General features: G+C 44.7%; 1 protein-coding gene across 1 annotated transcript in view; it reads right to left on the reverse strand.

The window, feature by feature from the left end:
- Positions 1 to 21,422, reverse strand: part of PYGB (glycogen phosphorylase B) — a 56,887-nt gene extending 35,465 nt beyond the window's left edge. The window contains exons 1-2 of the mRNA XM_047744211.1: positions 21,062 to 21,422; positions 6,510 to 6,611 (exon numbers count right to left, since the gene is read on the reverse strand). Coding sequence (XP_047600167.1) covers positions 6,510 to 6,611; positions 21,062 to 21,304 — 345 coding nt within the window. The 5' untranslated portion in view covers positions 21,305 to 21,422. The remainder of the gene's footprint in view (positions 1 to 6,509; positions 6,612 to 21,061) is intronic.
- Positions 21,423 to 21,821: the final 399 nt, after the last annotated feature.

Consider the following 21,821-nt stretch of genomic DNA (forward strand, 5'->3'; position numbering starts at 1 on the left):
AGGATTTTCTAGATCATGTCAGCTGCACATAGAGATAGCTTTCCTTCTTACTTTCCAATATGGATGTTTGTTATTTCATTTTCTTGCCTAAATACCCCAGCTAAAATCATCAGTATGATGTTGAGTAGAATTGGTGAGAGCAAAATCCCTGGGACAAGGTGGGAGGTTAAACACCAGCTGGGGGCGTCTGGTGTCTCAGTCGGTTAAGTGGTCTGCTTTCAGCTCAGGTCATGATACCAGGGTTCTGGGATCGAGTCCCATGTCAGGATCCCTGCTCAGTGGGAAGTCTGCTTCTCTCTCTATCCCTCCCCCCTGCTTGTGATCTCTCTCTCTCTCTCTCTCTTTCTCTCTCAAATCAATAAAAAAAAAAAAAAAAAAAAAAAAACCAGCTAGGGACACCATCACTCAAATAGACTGTACGACCCTCTACAGGACAAACTCAGTCTCAGCAAATAAACTGCAAGGCAGACACTAAAAAAGTGGAGAAGTTTATAGATTAAGAGAGACGTAAGAGACATATCAACCAAATGCAAATAGTTTTCTGAATACATTGTTAAAAAATTATAAGGCAATCAACAAGTTTGTCAATTGCCTGAAAATTATTGTCAATATCTTAGGGGTCATAATGGTATGACCCTATCTTTTGAGATGCTTGTTGAAATAGCAAAAAGTGAAATATGCTGTTTGATATTAGCTTAAATAATCTGGGAGTATTAGGGGTGTGAGGGGAAACAAGAGAGGTCATGAGTGAGGCTTGAAGATAGGCGGAGGCCGGTGATGGGTATATGGAAGTAGTTCATCATAGCAGTCACTCCATTTCTGTACATAATTAAAATTTTCTATGATTAAAGAAAATATTTAAATGCACCCTTGATGGCTCAGTCAGGAGGGAGGTACTTCTATTCAAGTTCCAGTTTTTAGTGTAACCTGCTCCCCAGAACTACTTTCCAGCCCTGTACAATAGAGTAGTGGCCTGTTTCACTTTTCACACTACATTACAAATTCAGGAGCCTGGGGGAGGGGGTCCACCTAAGCCCTGCATCATCATTTGGTTCCCACTCAAAAAATCTGGCACCCCATCTTACAACTATAAGGGTTCAGCAACTGTGTACCTAGAGACACTAAAGATTTGATCATCAGGAAAACCTTTCAAATATAAGATTAATAAAAAAGCTTAAAGTGAGTGAAGTATCACTTTTAAGAAAAAAATGTACATATCTGGTTTTGGAATCAGGGTAATGTTAGCCTCACAGAATGAATTTTTAAGTTTTCCTTCCTTTTCTATTTTTTGGAATAGTTTGAGAAATATTACGCCTTCTTTAAATGTTGGGTAGAATTCACTTGTGAAGAAGCTGTGTGGTCCTTGGGCTTGTTGGAAGTTTTTTGATTACAGATTTGATTTCCTTTTTTTTTTAAAGGTTTTCAATTAATTAAATTTTTTTGGACAGAGAGAGACACAGCAAGAGAGGTAATACAAGCGGGGGGAGGGAGAGGGAGAAGCACACTTCCCACGAAGCAAGGAGCCTAAAGCGGATCTCAATCCCAGGACCCTGGGATCATGACATGAGGCAAAGGCAGATGCTTAACAACTGAGCCACCCTGGCACCCCGATTACTGATTTGATTTCTAAAGAAATCAAGTTTTCTATTTCTTCCTGCTTCACTTTTGGTGGGTTATATGTTTCCAGGAATTTATCCGTTTCTTCTCGGCTGTCCAATTTGTTGGCATACAGTTTTTCATAATATTCTCTTATAGTTATTTGTATTTCTGTGGTGTCAGTTGTTATTTCTCCTCTTTCATTTGTAATTTTATTTGAGTCCTTTCTCTTTGTTTCTTGATGAGTCTGGCTAGAGGCTTATCAATTTTGTTAAAGTTTTTAAAGAATGAGCTAGTTTCATTTATCTGCTCTACTTTTAAAAATTTTATGGTTTCTATATCATTTATTTCTGCTCTCATCTCTATTATTTCCTTTCTTCTGTTGCTTTGGGGTTTTATTTGTTCTTTTTTTCGCTGCTTTATGTGCAAGGTTAGGTTGTTTGAGGTTTTTCTTGCTTCTTGAGGTAGTGTCATGGTCAGAAAAGATGCATGGTGTGACTTCAATGCCTCTGAATTTGTTGAGACTTGCTTTGTGGCCTAATTAATATGTGATCTATTCTGGAAATTGTTCCATGTGCACCTGAAAAGAACATGTATTCTGCTGTTTTTAGGATGGAATATTCTATACATCTGTTAAATCTACCTGGTCCAATGTGTCATTCAAAGCCACAGTTTTGAGTGCCTGGGTGGCTCAGTAAGTTAAGCGTCTGCCTTCAGCTTAGGTTGTGATCTCAGGGACCTGGGATTGAGCCCCACATTGGGCTCCCTGCTCAGCAGGGAGCCTACTTCTCCCTCTTCCTCTGCCCCCCTCCCACCTCATGCTCTATTTCTTGCTCTGCTCTCTCTTACCAATAAATAATCTTTTTTTTAAAAAAGCCATGGTTTCCTCATTGAATTTTTGTTTGGATGATCTATCCATCAGTAAGAGGGGTGTTATGGTCCCTTACTATTATGGTCCCTACTATTATTGTATTATTATTATAACTGTTTATGTATTTGGGTGCTCCTGTGTTGGGTGCATAAATATTTACAATGGTTTTATCTTCTTGTTGGATTGTCCCCTTTATTATTGTATTTTGTCTTTCCCTTTATCTTGTTACAGTCTTTGTTTTGAAATCTATTTTTTCTGATAGAAGTATTGCATTTCCAGCTTTCTTTTGATATCCATTTGCTTAATAAATATTTCTCCATCCCTTTGCTTTCAATCTGCAGGTGTCTTTAGGTTTAAAATGAGTCTCTTGTAGACAGAATATAGATGGATCTTGCTTCTTTTATTCATTCTGGTACCCCATGTCTTTTTTTAAAAGTTTACTTAAGTAACGTCTACACCCCACATGGGGCTCGAACTCACAACCCCGAGGTGAAGAGGTGCATGTTCTTCTCACTGAGCCAGCCAGGTTTTTCTTTCTTTTCTTTCTTTCATGGTTTGCTGTTTTTCTTAGTGATATATTTGGATTTCGCTCTATTCTTTGCATATTTGTTAGTGGTTTTTGATTTGTGGTTACTATTAGTGTTTTTGGGTTTTTTGGTTTTTTTTTTTTTTTTTTTTTTTTTAGATTTTATTTATTTATTTGACAAAGAGAGAGCGTTCATAAGCAGGGGGAGCTGGAGAGGGAGAAGCAGACTCCTTGCTGAGCAGGGAGCCCAATGCAGGACTTGATCCCAGGACCCCAGGATTGGGACCTGAGCCAGAAGCAGATGCTTAACTGACTGAGCCACCCAGGCTCCCCCTATCAGGTTTTTATATAACATTTTCCGCATATATGTCTATATTAAGTTGATGACTGTTTGGACCAATTCTTTACTCTTGGCTGAAGATTTTTCCCATTTAGCCCTTTGAATATATCATGCCATTCCCTTCTTGTCTGAAAAGTTTCTACTGAAAAGTCTGCTAAAGGCCTTAGGGGGTTTTCCTTCTGTGTAACTGTCTTCTTTTGTCTTGCTGCTTTACATTTTTTTCTTTATCACTACATTTTACCATTTTAAATACTATATGTCTTGGTGGGGATCTACTTTCGTTAATTCTGTTGGGGGAATTCTCTGTGCCTCTTAGATCTGGCTGTTTCTTTCCCCAGATTAGGGAAGTTTTCAGCTATTATTTCCTCAATTAAATTTTCTGCCCCCTTTTCCCTCTCTTCTGGGACTCTCTCTTCTGGGATCCATATAATATGTTTGATGGAGTCATTAATTACCCTAAATCTATTCTTGTTTTGCATAATCCTTTTCTCTCTCTTTTCTTAAACGATTACTTTCCAGTATTCTGTGTTTTAAGTCATTAATTCATTCCTCTGCTTCTTCCAGCCTGCTGTTCATTCCATCAAGCATGCTTCTCATTTTGTGTATTGAACCTGTTATGCCTATTATATTATTTATCTCAGTGTTAAATGTCTGAGGTCTTCTACTCTTTTCTCAAGTCCAGCAAGTATCTTTATGATCATTACTTTACATTCTTTATCAGGAATAAATAAATAAATAAACCAACAAACAAGTAAAATTCTCTATCAGGCATGTTATTTTTTTTTTTTTTTTTTCTAAAGATTTTATTTATTTATTTGACAGAGAGAGATCACAAGTAGATGGAGAGGCAGGCAGAGAGAGAGAGAGAGGGAAGCAGGCTCCCTGCTGAGCAGAGAGCCCGATGCGGGCCTCGATCCCAGGACCCTGAGATCATGACCTGAGCCGAAGGCAGCGGCTTAACCCACTGAGCCACCCAGGCGCCCTCAGGCATGTTATTTTTATGGGTCTTACTTAGATGTCCGACTGTGGCCTTATCTTGTTCTGTCATTTAGAATAAATTTCTGTCTTCTCATTTTGTCTAAGTTTCTATACCCATTTCTGTGTGTTAGGAAAGTCAACTATATCTCCTATTCTTGAGGTAATGGCTTAGGAAGATGAGGTTCTATAGTGTTCTGTAGTGCAGTGTCCCATGTTCCCTAGGACCTGGAATTTCAGGGAGTGTCTCCAATGTGTGCTCTGTGCACGCTTCTGTTGTGTCCTGGCCACTTTGTCTTTCAAGCCAGTCATCTGCAGTCACTCTCTTTGTTGTGGGCAGTGTTTAATCCCTGGCCCAAATGTGCAAGTTTTGACTTAGGTGGGCTCTAGTCTGCTTGTGAAATGATACCTGTCTCCACCACTGCTGAAACCGAAGCCCCCCCCAAACTCCCACAACAGGAGACACAGTGTGAGCAGGGGTTTGGTCCAGTCTTCTGGTGGAAGGGATCACCACTCTGGGACTGAGACAAGCATGACTGGGAGGAGCAATTCCACCAGGGGGTGGGGGGTGAGACCTGGTATAAGCAAGTGACCTAGTGAGTTTTGGCACTGTGCCAGTTCCCCCAGGTGGCCCTGTGCATATGCTGAGGGGTATGGAAGAGAAATGGTGACTGCCAGTTCCTTTGTTCTCAGAGGGGTCTCTGTGAATGCTGCCTCTCTGTAACATGCTCTGAGATAAGCAAATAACCTTCCCACTGTGTGTCCCAGGTGCTCTTCAGGTAGCTGTTTCCATGCAGTGTGTCTGCGGTTGTTTGCCTGCCTTTTCTCTAATAGCAGTGGAACGCCCACTATCCCAGCCAAGCCCACTGATCTTTAAAACCCCAGGCTTTAAGTAAGCCCCACTGGTTGTAAGAAGTCATAAAATTCAGCCTCAGCCCCTCTCACTTTCCACATCAGTTGCTGTGGGGATTCGTCTTCCCTGCGTGCTCCCCTCTGTGCTAGCCTGACTCTTGCCATTCGCTGCAATCATGGCTCCCTCCCAACCACCGTGGCTGTGATTGGTTTCTCTCCCAAACCGTTCATGTCTCCATACTTCCGACCTTCTCTGATGTAGCTTCTTTTCTCTCTTTAGTTATAGAGCTTGTTCTGTCAGTCTCCAGATTGATTTCTGGGATATTTAGGTGTTCATGGAACAAGGTGAGCCTAGGGTCCTCCTACTCCACCACTGTCTTCCCTTTCAGTCTCTTTTTATATAATTTTGAGGATTGATTCCCATTTTGGGGAGTCACATTTTTTTTTCCAAATTTTTACTTTGCTAACTGAAACTAACTGCCCCAGCGACTCCTCTCCACTAAGTTATGGAAAGGGAGATGGGAACTCCAGAAATGTGAGGCTGCTGAGACCCATGTGAGGTCCCTACCATGCTGCTACCAGTGGTGCCTCCATAGCGCCTCCCACACCAAAACTGAACAAAAGCAAGGGTGCTAGGGGAGGGAAAGCTCTGGTGAGGACCCTGATATGTTCACACAGGAGGGAGGGAGTGCTGCACGTTCATACCTTAAGAACTATGTATTGAGTGTCCAGTGCAGGAGGAAGGTGGTGTCCAGGGAAAGGGGGTACGTACGGAGACAGAAAACAGACGTTCTGGATTTCAGTTCTGCTCTAAAGCCACAGATGAACTGTGGATGGAATCAGCATCCAAGTCTACAATTGTTAAGGACGAACACTTAAGCAAAGGCAGTTTTTATTCTGACTGGGTAGAAAGGGCAATTTTATACCTAGAGGGCTAGATGAACACAACAGGTTGCCTGGGGTGGGAGAGGGGACCGGAGGTGGGTTACTAGTTCAGTAAAGTGACAAAAAATAGGACAGAACCACCCACTTCTGCCCTGCGGTAAATCTGCCCCTGGGGTGGGAATGAGGAGTGCAATGGCTTTTAGAAGCCTTGAAACCTTAGCATCACTATGCATCCTTGTGCTCACAGGCTCATGCATTAGCTTCCCCTCCAATCCTTATGTTTGCCCCTTGAGGAGTGCCACCCACTGACCCATTCTGCCCCGTGTAGGAGAGACTATGCCATAAGTCACTCCTAGCCCCAGATGGAGAAAATGTCAACGTCAGTGCTTACCTCTGCGAGGCCTGGATTAAGAGTTAGTGTGCCATGAGAGGCTACCCAGCAGCTGGGCCCTAGGGTCCCGTACCTGATAAATGGCTTCATCACAAGCATTCTGAAGGCCCAGATTCACCATTGTGTTCTGCAGTGTGCGGCCCATGTAGAATTCCAAGGAAAGGTAATAGATGCGCTGAGGAGGGAAAAGAAACCATCTCAGATTTTACATTCCAACCCCACACATGATGAAGATTAGGGTGATGAGCAAATTCGTAAGAGTACCTACTTAGGTCTTTCATTTGGGCTACCCACACAGCCCCCAGATGGGCTCATCCCTGTGCAAAGCCTTGGCCAACCTCAGCTTTCCAAGGGCAGCACTCAGGACCCTTTGACTACAGAGCCTCTGCTCACTGCCCTGCTGGATGTAAGCTGGCCTCCCCCAGATGCCAGGAGGGAGGGCAGGGCAGCACTGGGGAACAAGGCTCCCAGAATGGACAAAGCCAGGTCTGAACTTACCTTGGCTTCTTCCCCACCACGTGCCCTTGAGTAAATGACCTCCTCACCTCTCTAACATAGGAGAAAACAACCCTGTGACAGGGTAATACTTCCAAGTATTAACAACTTCTGACACCCACGATAAGTACACCCAGTCAACACAACATGATGGATGGATGGACACATCCCTTTTCACTGGGTACACATCTGGATAGTGCCTGCTGCCTGACTCTGGGGGACTGGGATATGCAACAGTCTGTGTAAACAATGAGAAGGACCAACCCCACGCTGGGAGCTAAGTGGGGTTCTGAGCCCTTCCCACGCAAGGTATGAATTATTCCTCACAACCATCCATCCAGTGGGCCATGGGGCGGCAGTGAATGAGCCACACTCTGGCCCTCAGAGTCTTGCTCTTACACGGGACTCCATGCTGCTTCCTGCCATCAAAAGGAAAGCCTGGGAAAATAAATGGGGAAGAAGGGAGAAATATTGCTTACAGAAGAATTCCAATGAACGCACACAGGTGGAACGAGCGGGACAGAAAATCACCACGAATACAGGACAGTGTAACTGTCACAGACAAGAGTCACCATGAATACTGAAACTAGCGGACACAGCTTTACAGACTAATGGGGTATCTGTCAGCCTCCAACATCACCCCCAAAATATTTATTAATTACAATGGTGGTTTCAACAAATGTCCAAAAATTCTGATATCTGTCCCTCCAGTAGGTTGTGCCCAATCCCTTTCCCTGAGAGTAGGCTGGATTGGGGTGACTCCCAGCTACTCAACAGTCTGTGGGGGGACTGTAACTTCATAGGGAAGGGAACTGGCTGTGCCACCTTCCTCAGGTGACAGGGTTAACAGCCTCAGTACCAGGTCACGGTGATATGCTGTGATGAGAAGGTACCCTGTGGTATTCCTTCCAAGCCCCCAACCAAGACTAATCAAGAGAGAGCCCTGGACAGGCCCCCAACTAGGGGTCATTCTGTGAACTGCCTGGCTAGCATTCACCAATTTGCCAAGGTCACGAAAGACAAGGACAGACCAATAACACTCACAGGTGGAAGGAGATTAAGGAGACATAATAACCAGAGGACCCTGGATGTGATCAGGAACAGAGATAACATTAGAGAAAAAAGTGCTAAAAATCTGAAGAAGGTGCTGAGCCAGTGCCAGCTCATTTTGATAATGGTGCTATGGTCATGCAGAAAGAGAGCACCACACAGTACTCCACACTATCTTTGTGACCCTCTGCAAATCTAATGTTGCTCCTAAATAAAAAGTTACGAAGCAAAACCAGGCTTTGGAAAGGGGTGTGTCTGTGAGTGCACATGCACGATGAGCGTATGTATCTCAGATTCAGGTGTGAATCCATGGGGAAGTATGGACTGTACTATAGTTTTATCTTTCCTGCAGGTTAAAATGTTCAAAAGACAATTTTTAAAAAAACAGCTGGCTGCAGAATGCAGCAAGAGAATTCACTTTCCACAGACCGTCGTCGGCAGGCTTTGTCGGGCCAGGGTTTGACTGGGATGTCCGGCCTGTACAGGGCGACCAGCCTGAGCCACTTTGGGACCCATATTCCATGCAGTGACACTCTTAAACTGTATTTCTATATACTCCATTTAGAATTCTGACCAGCAGCTGACCAGAAGCCTTTTGAGAAAACTCCATGGTTTCAGTTTCAGCAGTGTTGTTCTCTGATTTTTTACAGCTGCATTCATACCATTACTTCACACTTTCATGCAGCAGTTTTTAGACAATTCTCCTCAAAACCAAGAAGCAGCCTCAGAAGGTGAGCCAAGGTAGAAAGGGGCTCCCAATTTGCAAAATACCAGGCAGGGGAATTAGGAAAATGGAGACATCCCATGTCAATGGATTGGAAGGCTTAACATTGATAAGATGGCAATACTTCTGAAATGGATCTACAGATTCAACATAATCCCTGTCAAAATTCTAGCTGGCTTCCTTGCATATTGATAAACTAATTCATGAGGTGGATTAGGTAGATCAATGGAAATGCAAGGGATCTGGAATAGTCAAAACAATCTTGAAAAGGAAGGACAAAATTAGAGGATTTATACTTCCTAATCTCAAACCTTATTACAAAACTATAGTCAATAAGACTGTGTGGTACTGGCATAAGCATGGACACACAGGGCAATGGAACAGAGGCCAGAAATCAACCCTCACATTTATGGTTAACTGATTTTCAACAATCATGCCCTGATAATTCAGTCAGAGGAATAATCTCTTTAACAAATGGTTCTGGGCAACTGAATATCCACATACAAAAGAACAAAGTTAGACCCCTACCTCACACCACATATGAACATTAATTCAAAGCAGATCAAAGATTTATACAACTTGGAGAAGAAAACACAGAAATAAATCTTCATGACCTTGGAACAGGCAATGGTTTCTTTTGTATGACATTGAAAGCACAAGTAAGAAAAAACAGAAAAATTAGACTTCATCAAAATTAAAAACTTCTGATAACATGAAGAAAGTAAAAAGGATGGGAAGAAACAGAATGGGAAAAAATATCTGCAAATCATATAACTGACAAGAGATTTATATCTAGAATATATACAACTTAATAATAAAAAGACAACCCAATGGTTTTTTGAGCAAAGGATCTGAACAGATGTTTCTGTAAAGAAAATACCCAGTGCCAACGAGCACATGAAAAGATGCCCAACATCACAATCATCAGGGAAATGCAAATGAAAACCACAATGAGACATCAATTCACATCCTCTATAGGACAGCTGTAATCAAAAAGTTATCAGATAATAACAAATGTTAGCTAGAGTTTGAAAAAATCAGAGTCCTCATATGTGGGGTATGGAAGGTGAGTTCTAAAATGGTGCAGCTGCTTTGCAAACAGTCTGGAAGGTCTTCAAAAAGTTAAAAGTAGGTACCATGTGTCCAACAGCTCTATGCTGAAGCAGGTACCTAAAAGAAATGAAAATCTATGTCCACTCAAAAACTTGTATGTAATAGAGGATGGAAGCCACTCAAATGTCCATCAATTGGTGAATGGGTAAATAAAATGTGGTATATTTGTATCATAGAATATTATTCAGCCATAAAAAGGAATCGAGTACAGGGCACTTGGGTGGCTCAGTTGTTTAAGCGTCTGCCTTCAGCTCAGGTCATGAACCCAGGGTCCAGGGATGGAGCCCTGAGTAGGGCTCCCTGCTCCATGGGAAGCCTGCTTCTCCCTCTCCCTCTGCCTGCCGCTTTCCTTGCCTATGCTAGCTCTCTTGCTCTGTCAAATAAATAAAATCCTTTTAAAAAAAGAGAGAGAGAGAGTCACGCTACAAGAAGGAACCTAGAAAATATTACACTAGATGAAAAAAGCCAGTCACAAAGGACCACATATTATATGATTCCCTTTATAAAATACAGATAAACCTATAGAAAGAGAAAGTAGATTAGAAGTTGCCTAACTAGGAGGAGGTAGGGAGTTTGGGGTGGGTGATAGCTAAAAGCTGTCGAGATTCTTTCTGGGGTAATGAAAATGTCTTAAAACTGACTGGTGGTGATGGCCCAACTCTGTGACTATACTAAAACTCTGTGACTATATTGAAACTGAATTGTTACTTTAAAGGGTGAACTGCATGGTATCTGAATTTTATCTCGAAGCTTTTACCAAAAAGTATAAAATATTAGGGGCACTTGGGTAGCTCAGTCAGTTAAGTGTCCAACTCTTGATTTCAGCTCAGGTCATAATCTCTAGGTCCTAGGATCAAGCCCTGTGTTGGGCTCTGCATTCAATGGAGAGTCTGCTTAAGGATTCTCTCCCTTGCCCCCCCTCCCATGAACACGCACATGCTCTAATAAATAAATCTTTAAAAAATATATATATACATAAAATAGTACAAACGATGTATAAAATTTTGACAGATTATAGTAAAATAAATGTACATTAAGTAGAATATTCCCAATGTAAAGATGATAGAATAAAAATGTTTCTGCCCATTTTTCCCTAAGACACACTGATGGGAAGTCAGAACAGGGAGAACTAAATTAGAAAACTGGCCCTCATACCTCTTTACCACCGAGCTGCAAGGGGAGGACAAGGGTGATTGTCTGCAGGTGGCTTCTGCTTTTCTGAAGTGGAGGAATGGATAAAGCACTTTACGCTCCCAAACCTGTGCACTCACACACACCCACAGATGAATGCACTCATGTACACAGTCACATGTGGGCACACGTGCATGCACTTACAGATGTGCACACTCAAACCTGTATGCAATTCACTCACTCGCATATGTCTATTCACACATATGGACACACACAAACACATGTACACACTCATAAATCTGGGGACCAAGAAAGGGCTGTTTGCTCCAAGGCTGCACACATCCTCCAGTCCCCTGCCCCATTATCTAGTTGCAAGAAGGTAGTTCAGGAAGAATTCCCTCCACTCAGGGAGATGGAACTCAGGATCTACATCCTGAAATTTAAAACAGGAAAACTTGCCCCTTTGGGCTGCATGGGAAAAAAATAATAATACAACTAAAAAAAAATTAAAACAGGAAAACAGAACAGGAAATAAGAAGGGCAAACAACACCCAGCATTTATCAAGGGACAAATACAATTTGTTAATACAGACTAATCCCAGATATCAAGAAACACTGATAAGGTAACAAAAGGACAGCACCACACACAGAAAGAAAAATAAGAGATAAAACCACCACAGAAATGGAGATACTGCTAAATGCAAAACAGGGGCAAAGCTGGAAACAAAAACCTGGCTGGAAAAGTAAACAAAATGGGGGACAGCATGAAAAAGATTGGAGAGGAAAATATCCATACGGAATACAAAGAATACCTAACATCTGTGTGATTAGTGTCCCTAAAGACAGCGCCTGAATAAAATATTAAAAACTTTTTTTGATATAATTGAAGAAAACTTTCCATACCCAGCTAAATCCACAAATTCAGAGAACCCATACGTTCAAAAAAATCATGCCGAGTTCCGTCTCTGACAGCCTTTTCTCACTTTCCTGAGACTTTTCTCATCACAAACTCGGCAGCACAGTGAGTGAATCCACAGCCATGCTGAGGACAGCTGCTGTCACCACTGCTCATGGTCCATTGCTTCTTCCCAGACGCTATTTACTCTGCACTTGAACTGAGTTATTATCATACAGGGTTTCCATAGCGGTGTGCAGCCCCTCCCTCCAGACAGGGCTCAGCCACCGTGAGAACACATGGAGCCCAACAAAACCCAGCTGTCTGAGAAGAGTGTGAGTGAAGGTTTCAAGAACATTTGTGCCCTTTTCCTATGTACACACGAAGCCTTGCTTCTCCCCCACGTAACTACTTTTGAGATTCTCCCCAAGAGGCTTTATAACAAGTTGGCAGCTCAGGAATATTAATCAAGACGTTTTATTTTTGTTTTTTTTTTTTTTAAGATTTTATTTATTTATTTTACAGATAGAGATCACAAGTAGGCAGAGAGGCAGGCGCAGAGAGAGAGAGGAGGAAGCAGGCTCCCTGCTGAGCAGAGAGCCCGATGTGGGGCTCGATCCCAGGACCCTGGGACCATGACCCGAGCCGAAGGCAGAGGCTTTAACCTACCGAGCCACCCAGGCGCCCCAATCAAGACGTTTTTATGTTGCCTTTAACTAGAATGTGTGTTTTTATTTTATTTACTTATTTATAGGGAGAGCATGCGCTCACACAATGCACAATGGGGGCAGGGGCAGAGAGTGAGGGAGAGAGAGAATCTCAAGCAGGCTCCACACCCAGTGCAGAGTCCCATAGCGGGCTGGATCTCATGACCCTGAGATCATAACCTGAGCCAAAATCAAGTGCCAGACGCTTAACTGGCTGAGCCACCCAGGTGCCCCATAGAAATATGTACTTTTGAGTCGTAGTTCCATCTCTGCTAAAGTCTCTAACTTTTTTTTTTTTTTAAGATTTTATTTATTTATTTGACAGACAGAGATCACAAGTAGGCAGAGAGGCAGGCAGAGAGAGAGAGGAAGGGAAGCAGGCTCCTTACTAAGCAGAGAGCCCGATGCGGGGCTGGATCCCAGGATCCTGAGATCATGACCTGAGCCGAAGGCTGAGGCTTTAACCCACTGAGCCACCTAGGCACCCCTAAAGTCTCTAACTTTTAACTAGCACTAGGAAAACAGCTTGACTATCTTTTTGTAAGGGATGAAATGTTGGATCTAGTTTTAAAATCTTCCAGTCTTTCTTTTTTCTCCCAAGTTGAGCACGATGTCAAGGGCTCAGTGGGTTATTTAATTCTACAGACAGTTCCAGGGAGCCTCCCCTGTGAATAAGAGGGGAGCAGAAGCAGTGACCCTGGGGCTCCCCTGGTCACTCAGAGAAGACTGGAGACAGTGGGCTCTAAGTCAGGCATGGCTTATCTGCCCAGCTGGAGCACTGCACTCTGGCCTGTGGCAAGTTTTCTGTTGTTGCTGTGTAATTTGTTCTAGGAACTTTTAGTTTCCTCAAATGTGTTGAAATTGTTTTCTCCATTTCCTTAAGATGGTTCAGAGTAAAGGCAAACTGAAGAAGGCTTGCCAGCGGTGCGGCCCGAGGAGATGAGCACACTTTGGAATCACGCACACTGGGGCCCAATCTCGGCACCTAACCTGGCCAGCTGTGTGGCCTGGATCCCTTCACCTCCCTGAGAAACACCATGTGTACCTTGGGGTACAACCAAGCTTTGAACTCAGGCTATATTGGTCCCCTTGCCAGGCCAGATTTTCAGGGAGAGTAATAGAACCTAATTAGCAGGGTGGCAATTTTGGACAAAACCACCTGAGGGCACAGGCTTGGTGTAAGAAAAAGCGTAGTTGGCTCACCTGCGAAGGCCCAGCTCCTCAGCATGACCAAACTCTGCTGCTGCTGCTGCTGCAGGCCCAGGTTCATCCCAGGTCTGGCCCAGCCTCTTTCCACCCCTCCCACCCTCCCAGCTTCCCCAGCCACCATCTGTGCAACTGTGGACAGGGCCACCCAGCTCAAGGAGAGCCAGCTAAAAAACCAGATGCTACCCTGCTTTGGCCTGAGAGAGACAGGGACCCCTTTAGCCCCTCTTTAGCAGCAGGGGGGCCTGCCGCCTAAGATGCTGAGCTGGGCTTTTGACCTTTCCTGTATGGTCCCTTCTTGCAATATGTCTGTAACACATATTAAGTAGCTTAGAGGAGTGCCTGGGTGGCTCAGTGGGTTAAGCCTCTGCCTTTGGCTCAGGTCGTGGTCTCAGGGTCCTGAGACTGAGCCCCACATCGGGCTCTCGGCTCAGCAGGGAGCCTGTTTCCCCCTCTCTCTCTGCCTGCCTCTCTGCCTACTTGTGATCTCTGCCAAATAAATAAATAAAATCTTAAAAAAATATATTTAAAAAAAAGTGGCTTAGAGGCTTTTTTTTTTTCTTTTTCAAATTGTGTTCATTTACAGGCGAAGCCTAAACCAACAGGCAGCACTGCAGAAAAACAAATGAAGCTCCCTAACATAAAGAGATGAAAAGAGGAGCAACACAAACCCTACACAACACAGTAATCTCCTGAAGACATTTTAGGAGTTAAGGAATTTGAATTGTGGAGCTGGAGCTGAATGACAAGAGGCAGAGCATCATTTTCTCTTTACACGATGGAGATTCATTAACAGAACTGGACTTGTACAGACCACCAATTTATTTTCCCTCTCCAAGGGAAAAGAAAGTCTTTGTTTAGCAGAAGGCTCTGAATGCTCTGCAGGAAAAGGAACAGAGAACTTCTCCAACATTCAGGGCAACGAAACACAGGCTGGGCAACTATTTTCACCGAAAAGAAGCAGATTCTGGCCAGAGACGTGTCATCCTGTGCCCTGGAAAAGGCAGCAGCACTCCCCTTCTCGACCAGATTCTGTCTGTGCTATGTCTTCACACGCCAGCTGCCTTCTCGTGGTGGCTAATCAGGCAGAGTGGCCCCCACAGCAGGCAGCTAGCTCTGTCAGGGAGCTGGGCAGGACAGAGACCACCAGCCCAACAAGAGGCCAACTCTGGTGGGCTCCCCAGCCTCTCCAGTGGCTCCAGGGCCACACTGCCCCAGCCTCTTCCTGCTGCCGACAGCTGAGGCTCATCCTCATCTTCACTGGCTGTGTCACAGCACCTTTATGAAACCACTACTCTGTCTGCCATAAGGATGTTGAACATTAGCTCATCTCTCTCTTTCTTAAAGATTTTATTTATTTGAGAGAGAAAGCATGTGCACATGGAGGGGCAGAGGGAGAAGCGGACTCCCCACGGAGCAGGGCGCCCAATGCGGGATTCAGTCCCAGGACCTGGGATCAGACCTGAGCTGAAGGCAGATGCTTGACCAACTGAGCCACCTGGGTGCCAACACTATCTCAGCTCTTAAACTCCCAATCTATGAAGTCACACTCAAGCACTTTCTTTTAGGATTAAGTGCCAGGGAAACTTAGCTTCCTGTAACTGGAAGATTTTTGTTCCAGTGTGGATCAAGAATTTCTTTTTCCACTTTAGGTACTGGTACCCAGAACTAGAACATGGGGCTGTTTGCTCAATTTGGAAAATGTAAAATATAATAATAGAATTTGAGAACTTACAGGGATCACAAAGATCACTCAGCTCTGCAGGGAACAGATTTCCTGTGTGCTCCGTGACATTTTTACAATCCCCTGCCTTCTGCCTTCCATGCTGTTAAGCTCTACAAAATATCTACTCACTCCCATTCCAGTACCAATCATGCAAGTCTCCCTCCCACAGCCAGAGAAGCCAGAGCCTAATCAATTAATGTGAAGTGATCTGGACTATGTCGAAGTAGGTTTATAACCTGTGTGGTCCTAGTCAGCATTTTTTTTAATTAAAAAAATTTTTTTTCTAGTCAGCATTTTAACCGAGCTACCTCCACCTTTCATCTAAAGTGCTGTTTCCAGGCTGAGAAGACACTCAACTAGAGCTGAAATCACATGTAATTCCTACACCAGAAGATCCCATCCAAGATAGAGCTGACAAAACTTTTCTGTAGTCTGACTACCTTGCTAAATTTGTGTTTTATTTTTTTTTAAAGATTTTATTTATTTGTCAGGGACAAAGGGAGAGAGAGCGAGCGAGCACAGGCAGACAGAGAGGCAGGCAGAGGCAGAGGGAGAAGCAGGTTCCCCGCCGAGAAGGAGCCCGATGTGGGACTCGATCCCAGGACACTGGGATCATGACCCGAGCCGAAGGCAGCCGCTTAACCAACTGAGCCACCCAGGCGTCCCTAAATTTGTGTTTATTTCTCTTCCCTTTACTGTGTCCTAAGAACCCCATCCCGTAGAAGGTAGGAAAAAAAAGCCAGTAATTATCTGTTGCTGATCTGCTTCATATTTCAGAATGTACAGATTTCTAAATAGCTTAAAGCTTTGATTTGTTTGATGAAAAAATTAGATACAATTTGAAAAGACATAAAGTTCTCCCAAATGTCTTATTTGTATTTATAGGAGATCTGTAAGTGGCAGCACCATGTCTCTATGAATGTCCTGGGTTTACTCTTTCATGGGGTTTGTCTAACAGAGTCTCCCCGATTTTTGGAAGCACACACTTACATTTTTAAGGGTAAAGGAGCAGCAAGTCTGCAACTTACTTTCAAATGGCTCAGAGAAAAAATGTATTAATTTTTTTAAGAAAGGGACACAAGAAATGTGTTAAAATGTTTAATGTTTGTGAATTTGCATGAAAAAGAGAATTTATTATTTCTGCAACTTTTAAGTCTGATGTCATATAAAATAGAATTATTTAAAAAGTAATTTAAAAAGGGCTGGGATTCAGAAGCAAGGTCAGTGATAGTATTTCATAAAAATACAAAAGGGTCCTTGCAGCCATCCATTGCATCTGGGTATTAGAGCTCTCCAGAGACACAGAATCAACAGGAAAAATATATATATAGATTTATTTTAAGGAATTGGCTCACACAGTTGTGAAGGTCTGAGGCTAAAATCAGATGAGGGAGGGAGGATGGTGTTTGCAGTCCAAATGCAATCTGCTGACAGAATCTCCTCCTGTTAGGGAGGGGTGAGCCTGGGGGGTGGGGGTCAGGGGTGGTGCTATCAGTCTTTGTTCTATTAAGGTCTTCAACTGATCAGATGAGGCCCACCCTACACAACAGAGGGTAATCTGCATGACTCAAGCGTCCACTGATTTTAATATTAAACTCATCTAAAAAACACCTTCACAGAAACATCCAGAATAGTATTGGATCAAATTTCTGGACACTGGGGCCCAGAAAAGGTGACACAGTAAATAAGCCATCACAGTTCTTAAGAGCAGAGCCAGACTATCTTCTTTGAAAAATCATAGCACATACTCTGAGAGGCTTCTTAATCTCATAAAATGACGGCTTAACCCTATCTTCCACTTGGCCCCGAGCTGTCAGGTTAATCAGCAACAAAAACATCTGTCTATCCTCAAGCTTCTAGCTTGAGAGAAAATAACTGAGCTATCTGGTGTCAGGGAAGCTTGCCCATGGGATACAAGGTCAACTTCACAAGACAAGTGGAAACATATCAAAACTGGGTGTGTTAAAAAGACCCCAGTGGCTGGTCCCATCAATAAAAGGAAATCTTGTAAGTGGAGGCAGTGGGCAGCCAAGAATGCAGAAATACTGCTCTAGATCATATTCCTTTAACTCCTGAGTCCAGCCAAACCATAAGAGTAATCATATTCATTATGGTTATCCTATTAGAAATATTTAAGACTGCAGTCTGGGACCATGGTGGAGCAGTCTTTACTTAATCTACTATCACGGCTATGCTGTGAGCATAATTATGGGAAAGAGCCATTAGTAAACAGGCTCTTCCACCCACTGCGGGGATACAGTAGGCCAGCTGTCCGCATTCTACACTACCTACTTTAAAAATCCCACAGAAGATATCTCACACTTGTTCACTCTAGCAATTATCACAGAGATCCCATGACTCCTGTAAGTGGACATGAACTGCCATCTGCTTTGGTTGCCAGAACTTATGTCTGTACTTTGAACGCAACCTGTTTCCCTACTGTTACTCTCTGGCCCCAACCTTCTCTTTGAGGTCTTCTATTACTTTGAACCTTTATGTCATGCCTTGCTTAAGCATTCTCTGGTTCTTTTTGGATAGAGATGGAATGTCAATATAAAATGGAAAGATTTTATAAGCAAACACAAGCCCCACAACTTTTTAGCATGGCAGGGACCTCAGAAGGGGATTACCTCATTTAATCCTTCCCCCATTTTAAAGATGAAAAATCTGAGGCTAAGCAAGATTAAGAAATCCAGCCAAGTCCAAGGTCTCACAGATGGAATGGTAAAGCCAGGACTAAAAGGAGTTTGGGATCATGTAAGCCATCCCTCCCAATCCAGCTCTCTTCTATTCCTGAATTCAGAGTGGAGTTCCAGCTCTGGAGTTTCATCCCAGACTCCTGACCTTGTCATTACCTCAGAGAATCTTTGAATCAACTTCAGAATGAAGTATTGCCTCCCATCAAGTGCCCACCTCTCAATTTTAGCCAGATTTTTTGACCTGGTTCACCAGGCCAGTTGCCTGAAAAATCTTTCTCTGAGCACAAGTTCCATTTGTTTCTGCTATTGCCAAAAATAGAAGGCTAAAAGGGTTCCAAAATAATAGGTACAGCATTATACTATTTTGTATAATAAAAAAGGTGTTGCTACCAGTGTAGAAAAAAAGATGTAGGACACAAAATGTTTATAGCATTTACCATGTTATTACTATGTGTTCAGAGAGATTAAAATTAATGTTTCCCTTTCGGCTTATCTGTTTTCCAATTTTTCCTCCAATAATCATAAGAACTTGCATAATTGTCTGGAAGACAAAAAATTAAGTATAAGCACTTAAATTACTAAAGATAGATCATTCGTCTACCTCAGTCAGAAGTGCAGTGGTAGAAGACCCTGAGGTCATTCCCAGGTTGGGTGCAGCTCTGTAGGATTTTTACTGAGAGCCTACCTCCCATCAGGCTCTGACCTTTGTGGAGCTTATATCTGGTCCATTAGAAGCAAACATGTAACTTCTGCAGAAAAAGGAGAGGAGGAGCTTGTTTTTCAACGTGAATTAGCCAGACTGAAGCACTTAACTTCCAATTTTCCGTTTTAAATGGCCTTGCTATCCAGAACAGGCAAACAACCTTCCACTTAGGGGCTGTGTGGTTTCTTTAAAAGACAAAACTTTCCATCTGTATCCACCACGGCAATCAAAACTCAGACCTCTCACAGAGGCAGGAGGACTGGGAAAGCCGTTTTGTTAGAGGAATTCTGTTCATTAAAGGTCATTTCCATAATCCCTGAGCCTCACTGTCCTTTTCAGGATCTAATTATACATAAACACTTTAACGGAACGCAAGGTTTTGGGGTGTGTCCTGGCCCAGGTCCAGGGAAATGTCCTTGAATGTGCAAGCAAAGCTGTACCCCTGTCAACTGATACACTGACAGCAAAAATGATGTTGCAAACCAGAGCTCTGACATCCTCAAGGAGTTCTGGGGCAGCCATTGCCTCTTGGCTAGTGTCCCTGGCAAAGTCATCCTAAGCCCTGTTGTAAAAACCCACTTTGCCCATTTGGTGCCACTTCTTTCTATGCTGTCTTGCATGCTAAATGTGAAGCAGCCCATTTGGTATTCTAACAAATCTGTCCTTCTTACCATCTCTATTTTAGAAAAAAAGAGTGCCCCAGAGTAAGTTTGGAAAAGCAGTCAATCTCAGTCTTACCACTTATTAAACATTTCTTAATGCCTCATGAAAATACTCTAAAATACTATCAACAAAGCTACGCACTGCCTATGTGTATACTGCAAATCGGGTATTTGCAAACTGGCTTCAGGCCTGCAAGTGTGTCCTTTCCTCATCAGTCACTCTACCTCAGAATCATAGAAAGGACAATATTCTCTACAGTCAAGAGCAAGAAGAAAAACCCCAAACTGGCAGCAGATGGGTGACCAAGACTATGATAGGCCCATCAAACTACCAATGGTATTCAAGAAGCATATTTACTAACTTAGAAAGCTACTGAAAAAGCTACAAATGTCAACAGAAAAACCACAAAACTGTATATGCAATATACTTTTAAAAATGTATGTATATTTAATAGAAAAGGATCTGAAAGTCCATACACCTTTATTTTAATATGGTTAAGAGTAATGGAGTCACATCAGTGACTTTTCTTTGGTATATTTCATCTTTTTCTACCATAAGCATAAATTTCTGCAAAATACAAGAAGTAACAATTAATTAATCTCCGCGATTAATTACTTAATCTCTGTGAACTTTAACCCAACAACGTTCTTCAAGGAAGGTGCAGAAACCCCTAACGACAGAGCTTTCTTGGAGGGCTCCTTCTCTGCTCCTTACCCACTGCTGCTCTAGCAGGCGTCCTCAACGATTTTCTTCCGGTCACCGCCTAGCCAAAAAAAGCCCCACAATTCCCCGCAGACGACTGAGCTCACCCACCTCTGACACAAAATTGCCCAGGCCTGGCTCCAGTACTCTCTTCTCTCACACTCTGCTGCAGAAAAACAAAAGGTGGGGGGCGGGGACAGCGGAGGAGGAAGCACGGACTGGGCAGCGGTCGCGGAAGCTCCCGGCTAGAAACAGACTGGAAAATTCCGCCAGGACTCTAGGGCTCAGCAGTCGCGGGGAGCAGCGGACCCCTGCAAGACCGAGCTCTTCGTGCTAAGGGTCTGTGGGCTCGGGCCCAAGCAGAGGATGCCGAGGCCAGGTCCCCCGGGGACCCCAGGGTAGACAACACCCTTATCTGCCTACATAGACGACCTCCTGACCCCCCGAATCCGCTCTGCGCCCGGGGTGGCAGTGCGGGAAGTCCCGGACCAGACCTGTCCAAAGCTGGCTGACCGGGGAAAAGCGGTGGGAGAGACATGCCCCCGCCGAGGCTATTCTCCGAGCAGACAGCCCGGTGCGTGGACCACCGACGGCCTGCGGAGACGGAGGGGGGTGGCCGTGCTCAACTTAAAAACACCCCGGAAGCACGGGCCCTACGTGCGTCTTTCAGGGAGAGGCGCGTCTCTCTGCTCTCTCGTCACAGGGGGCCCCCGGCTTGCGAGAGCCGGCAGAAGGGCTGCCCTTTCCCGGGGTGGGGCAGCGGCCGCGGCAAGACGGGCGGAGTGACCCCGGACAGGCGACCGGGCCTCACCTTGGGGTCGCGCTCGTAGTAGTGCTGCTGCGTGCGGATCCAGCGGCCCACCAGGTGGTCCCGCACCGTGTGCGCCAGCGCGAAGAAGTAGTCGCGCGGCGTGGCCACGTTGCGGTCCTTGACCAGCGTGAAGTGCAGGTGCCGATTGAAGCTCTTCCGCACCTCGGCCACGTCGCCCAGCCCCGCGATGCCTCGCACACTGATCTGCTTCCGCTTCTCGCTGTCCGTCAGCGGCTTCGCCATCGCGCCAGCCAAGGAGGAGGTAGACGAGATGCAGAGCGGGGAAAACACGCAGACACCGAGGATGCTGCGGCTGCTCTGGAGCCGGGCACTGCGGCAAGGCGGCTGGCATGGGCCGCGCCTGCGCGGTGTGCCGGGGCGGGGCCACATGGGGGCGGGACGCTAGTGAGGCGGGGCCTCAGGAGACGGGGGGCGGTTCAAGGGGCGGGGCCTCCAGAGAGGCATCGCAGGGTCCCGGGTCCAGGCTTTAGGCCTCTGACGGTGGCAGGGGCGTGCTGTTTCACAGGTGGGGAAAATGAAGTGATTTACCCACGTCAACCAAGAGCGGGGTCTGACCCAAGATGTCCAAGCCCGGCCGGAGGCGGGGAGACTGGAGGAGCCGGAGGACTCGGAAAAAGCGTCGATCCCGCCCTGCCTGCCCCCAGTGCCACGTGGGGATGGAATACTCTGTTTTTCGCGGCTTTCGGGATTTGGGGGCCGGCGTCCCTCGCCCGGCCAGGGTTCCGCGCTGCCCCAGCTG

The sequence above is a fragment of the Lutra lutra genome, chromosome 9 (genome assembly GCF_902655055.1).
Source record: "Lutra lutra chromosome 9, mLutLut1.2, whole genome shotgun sequence".
Classification (NCBI taxonomy): Eukaryota; Metazoa; Chordata; class Mammalia; order Carnivora; family Mustelidae; genus Lutra; species Lutra lutra.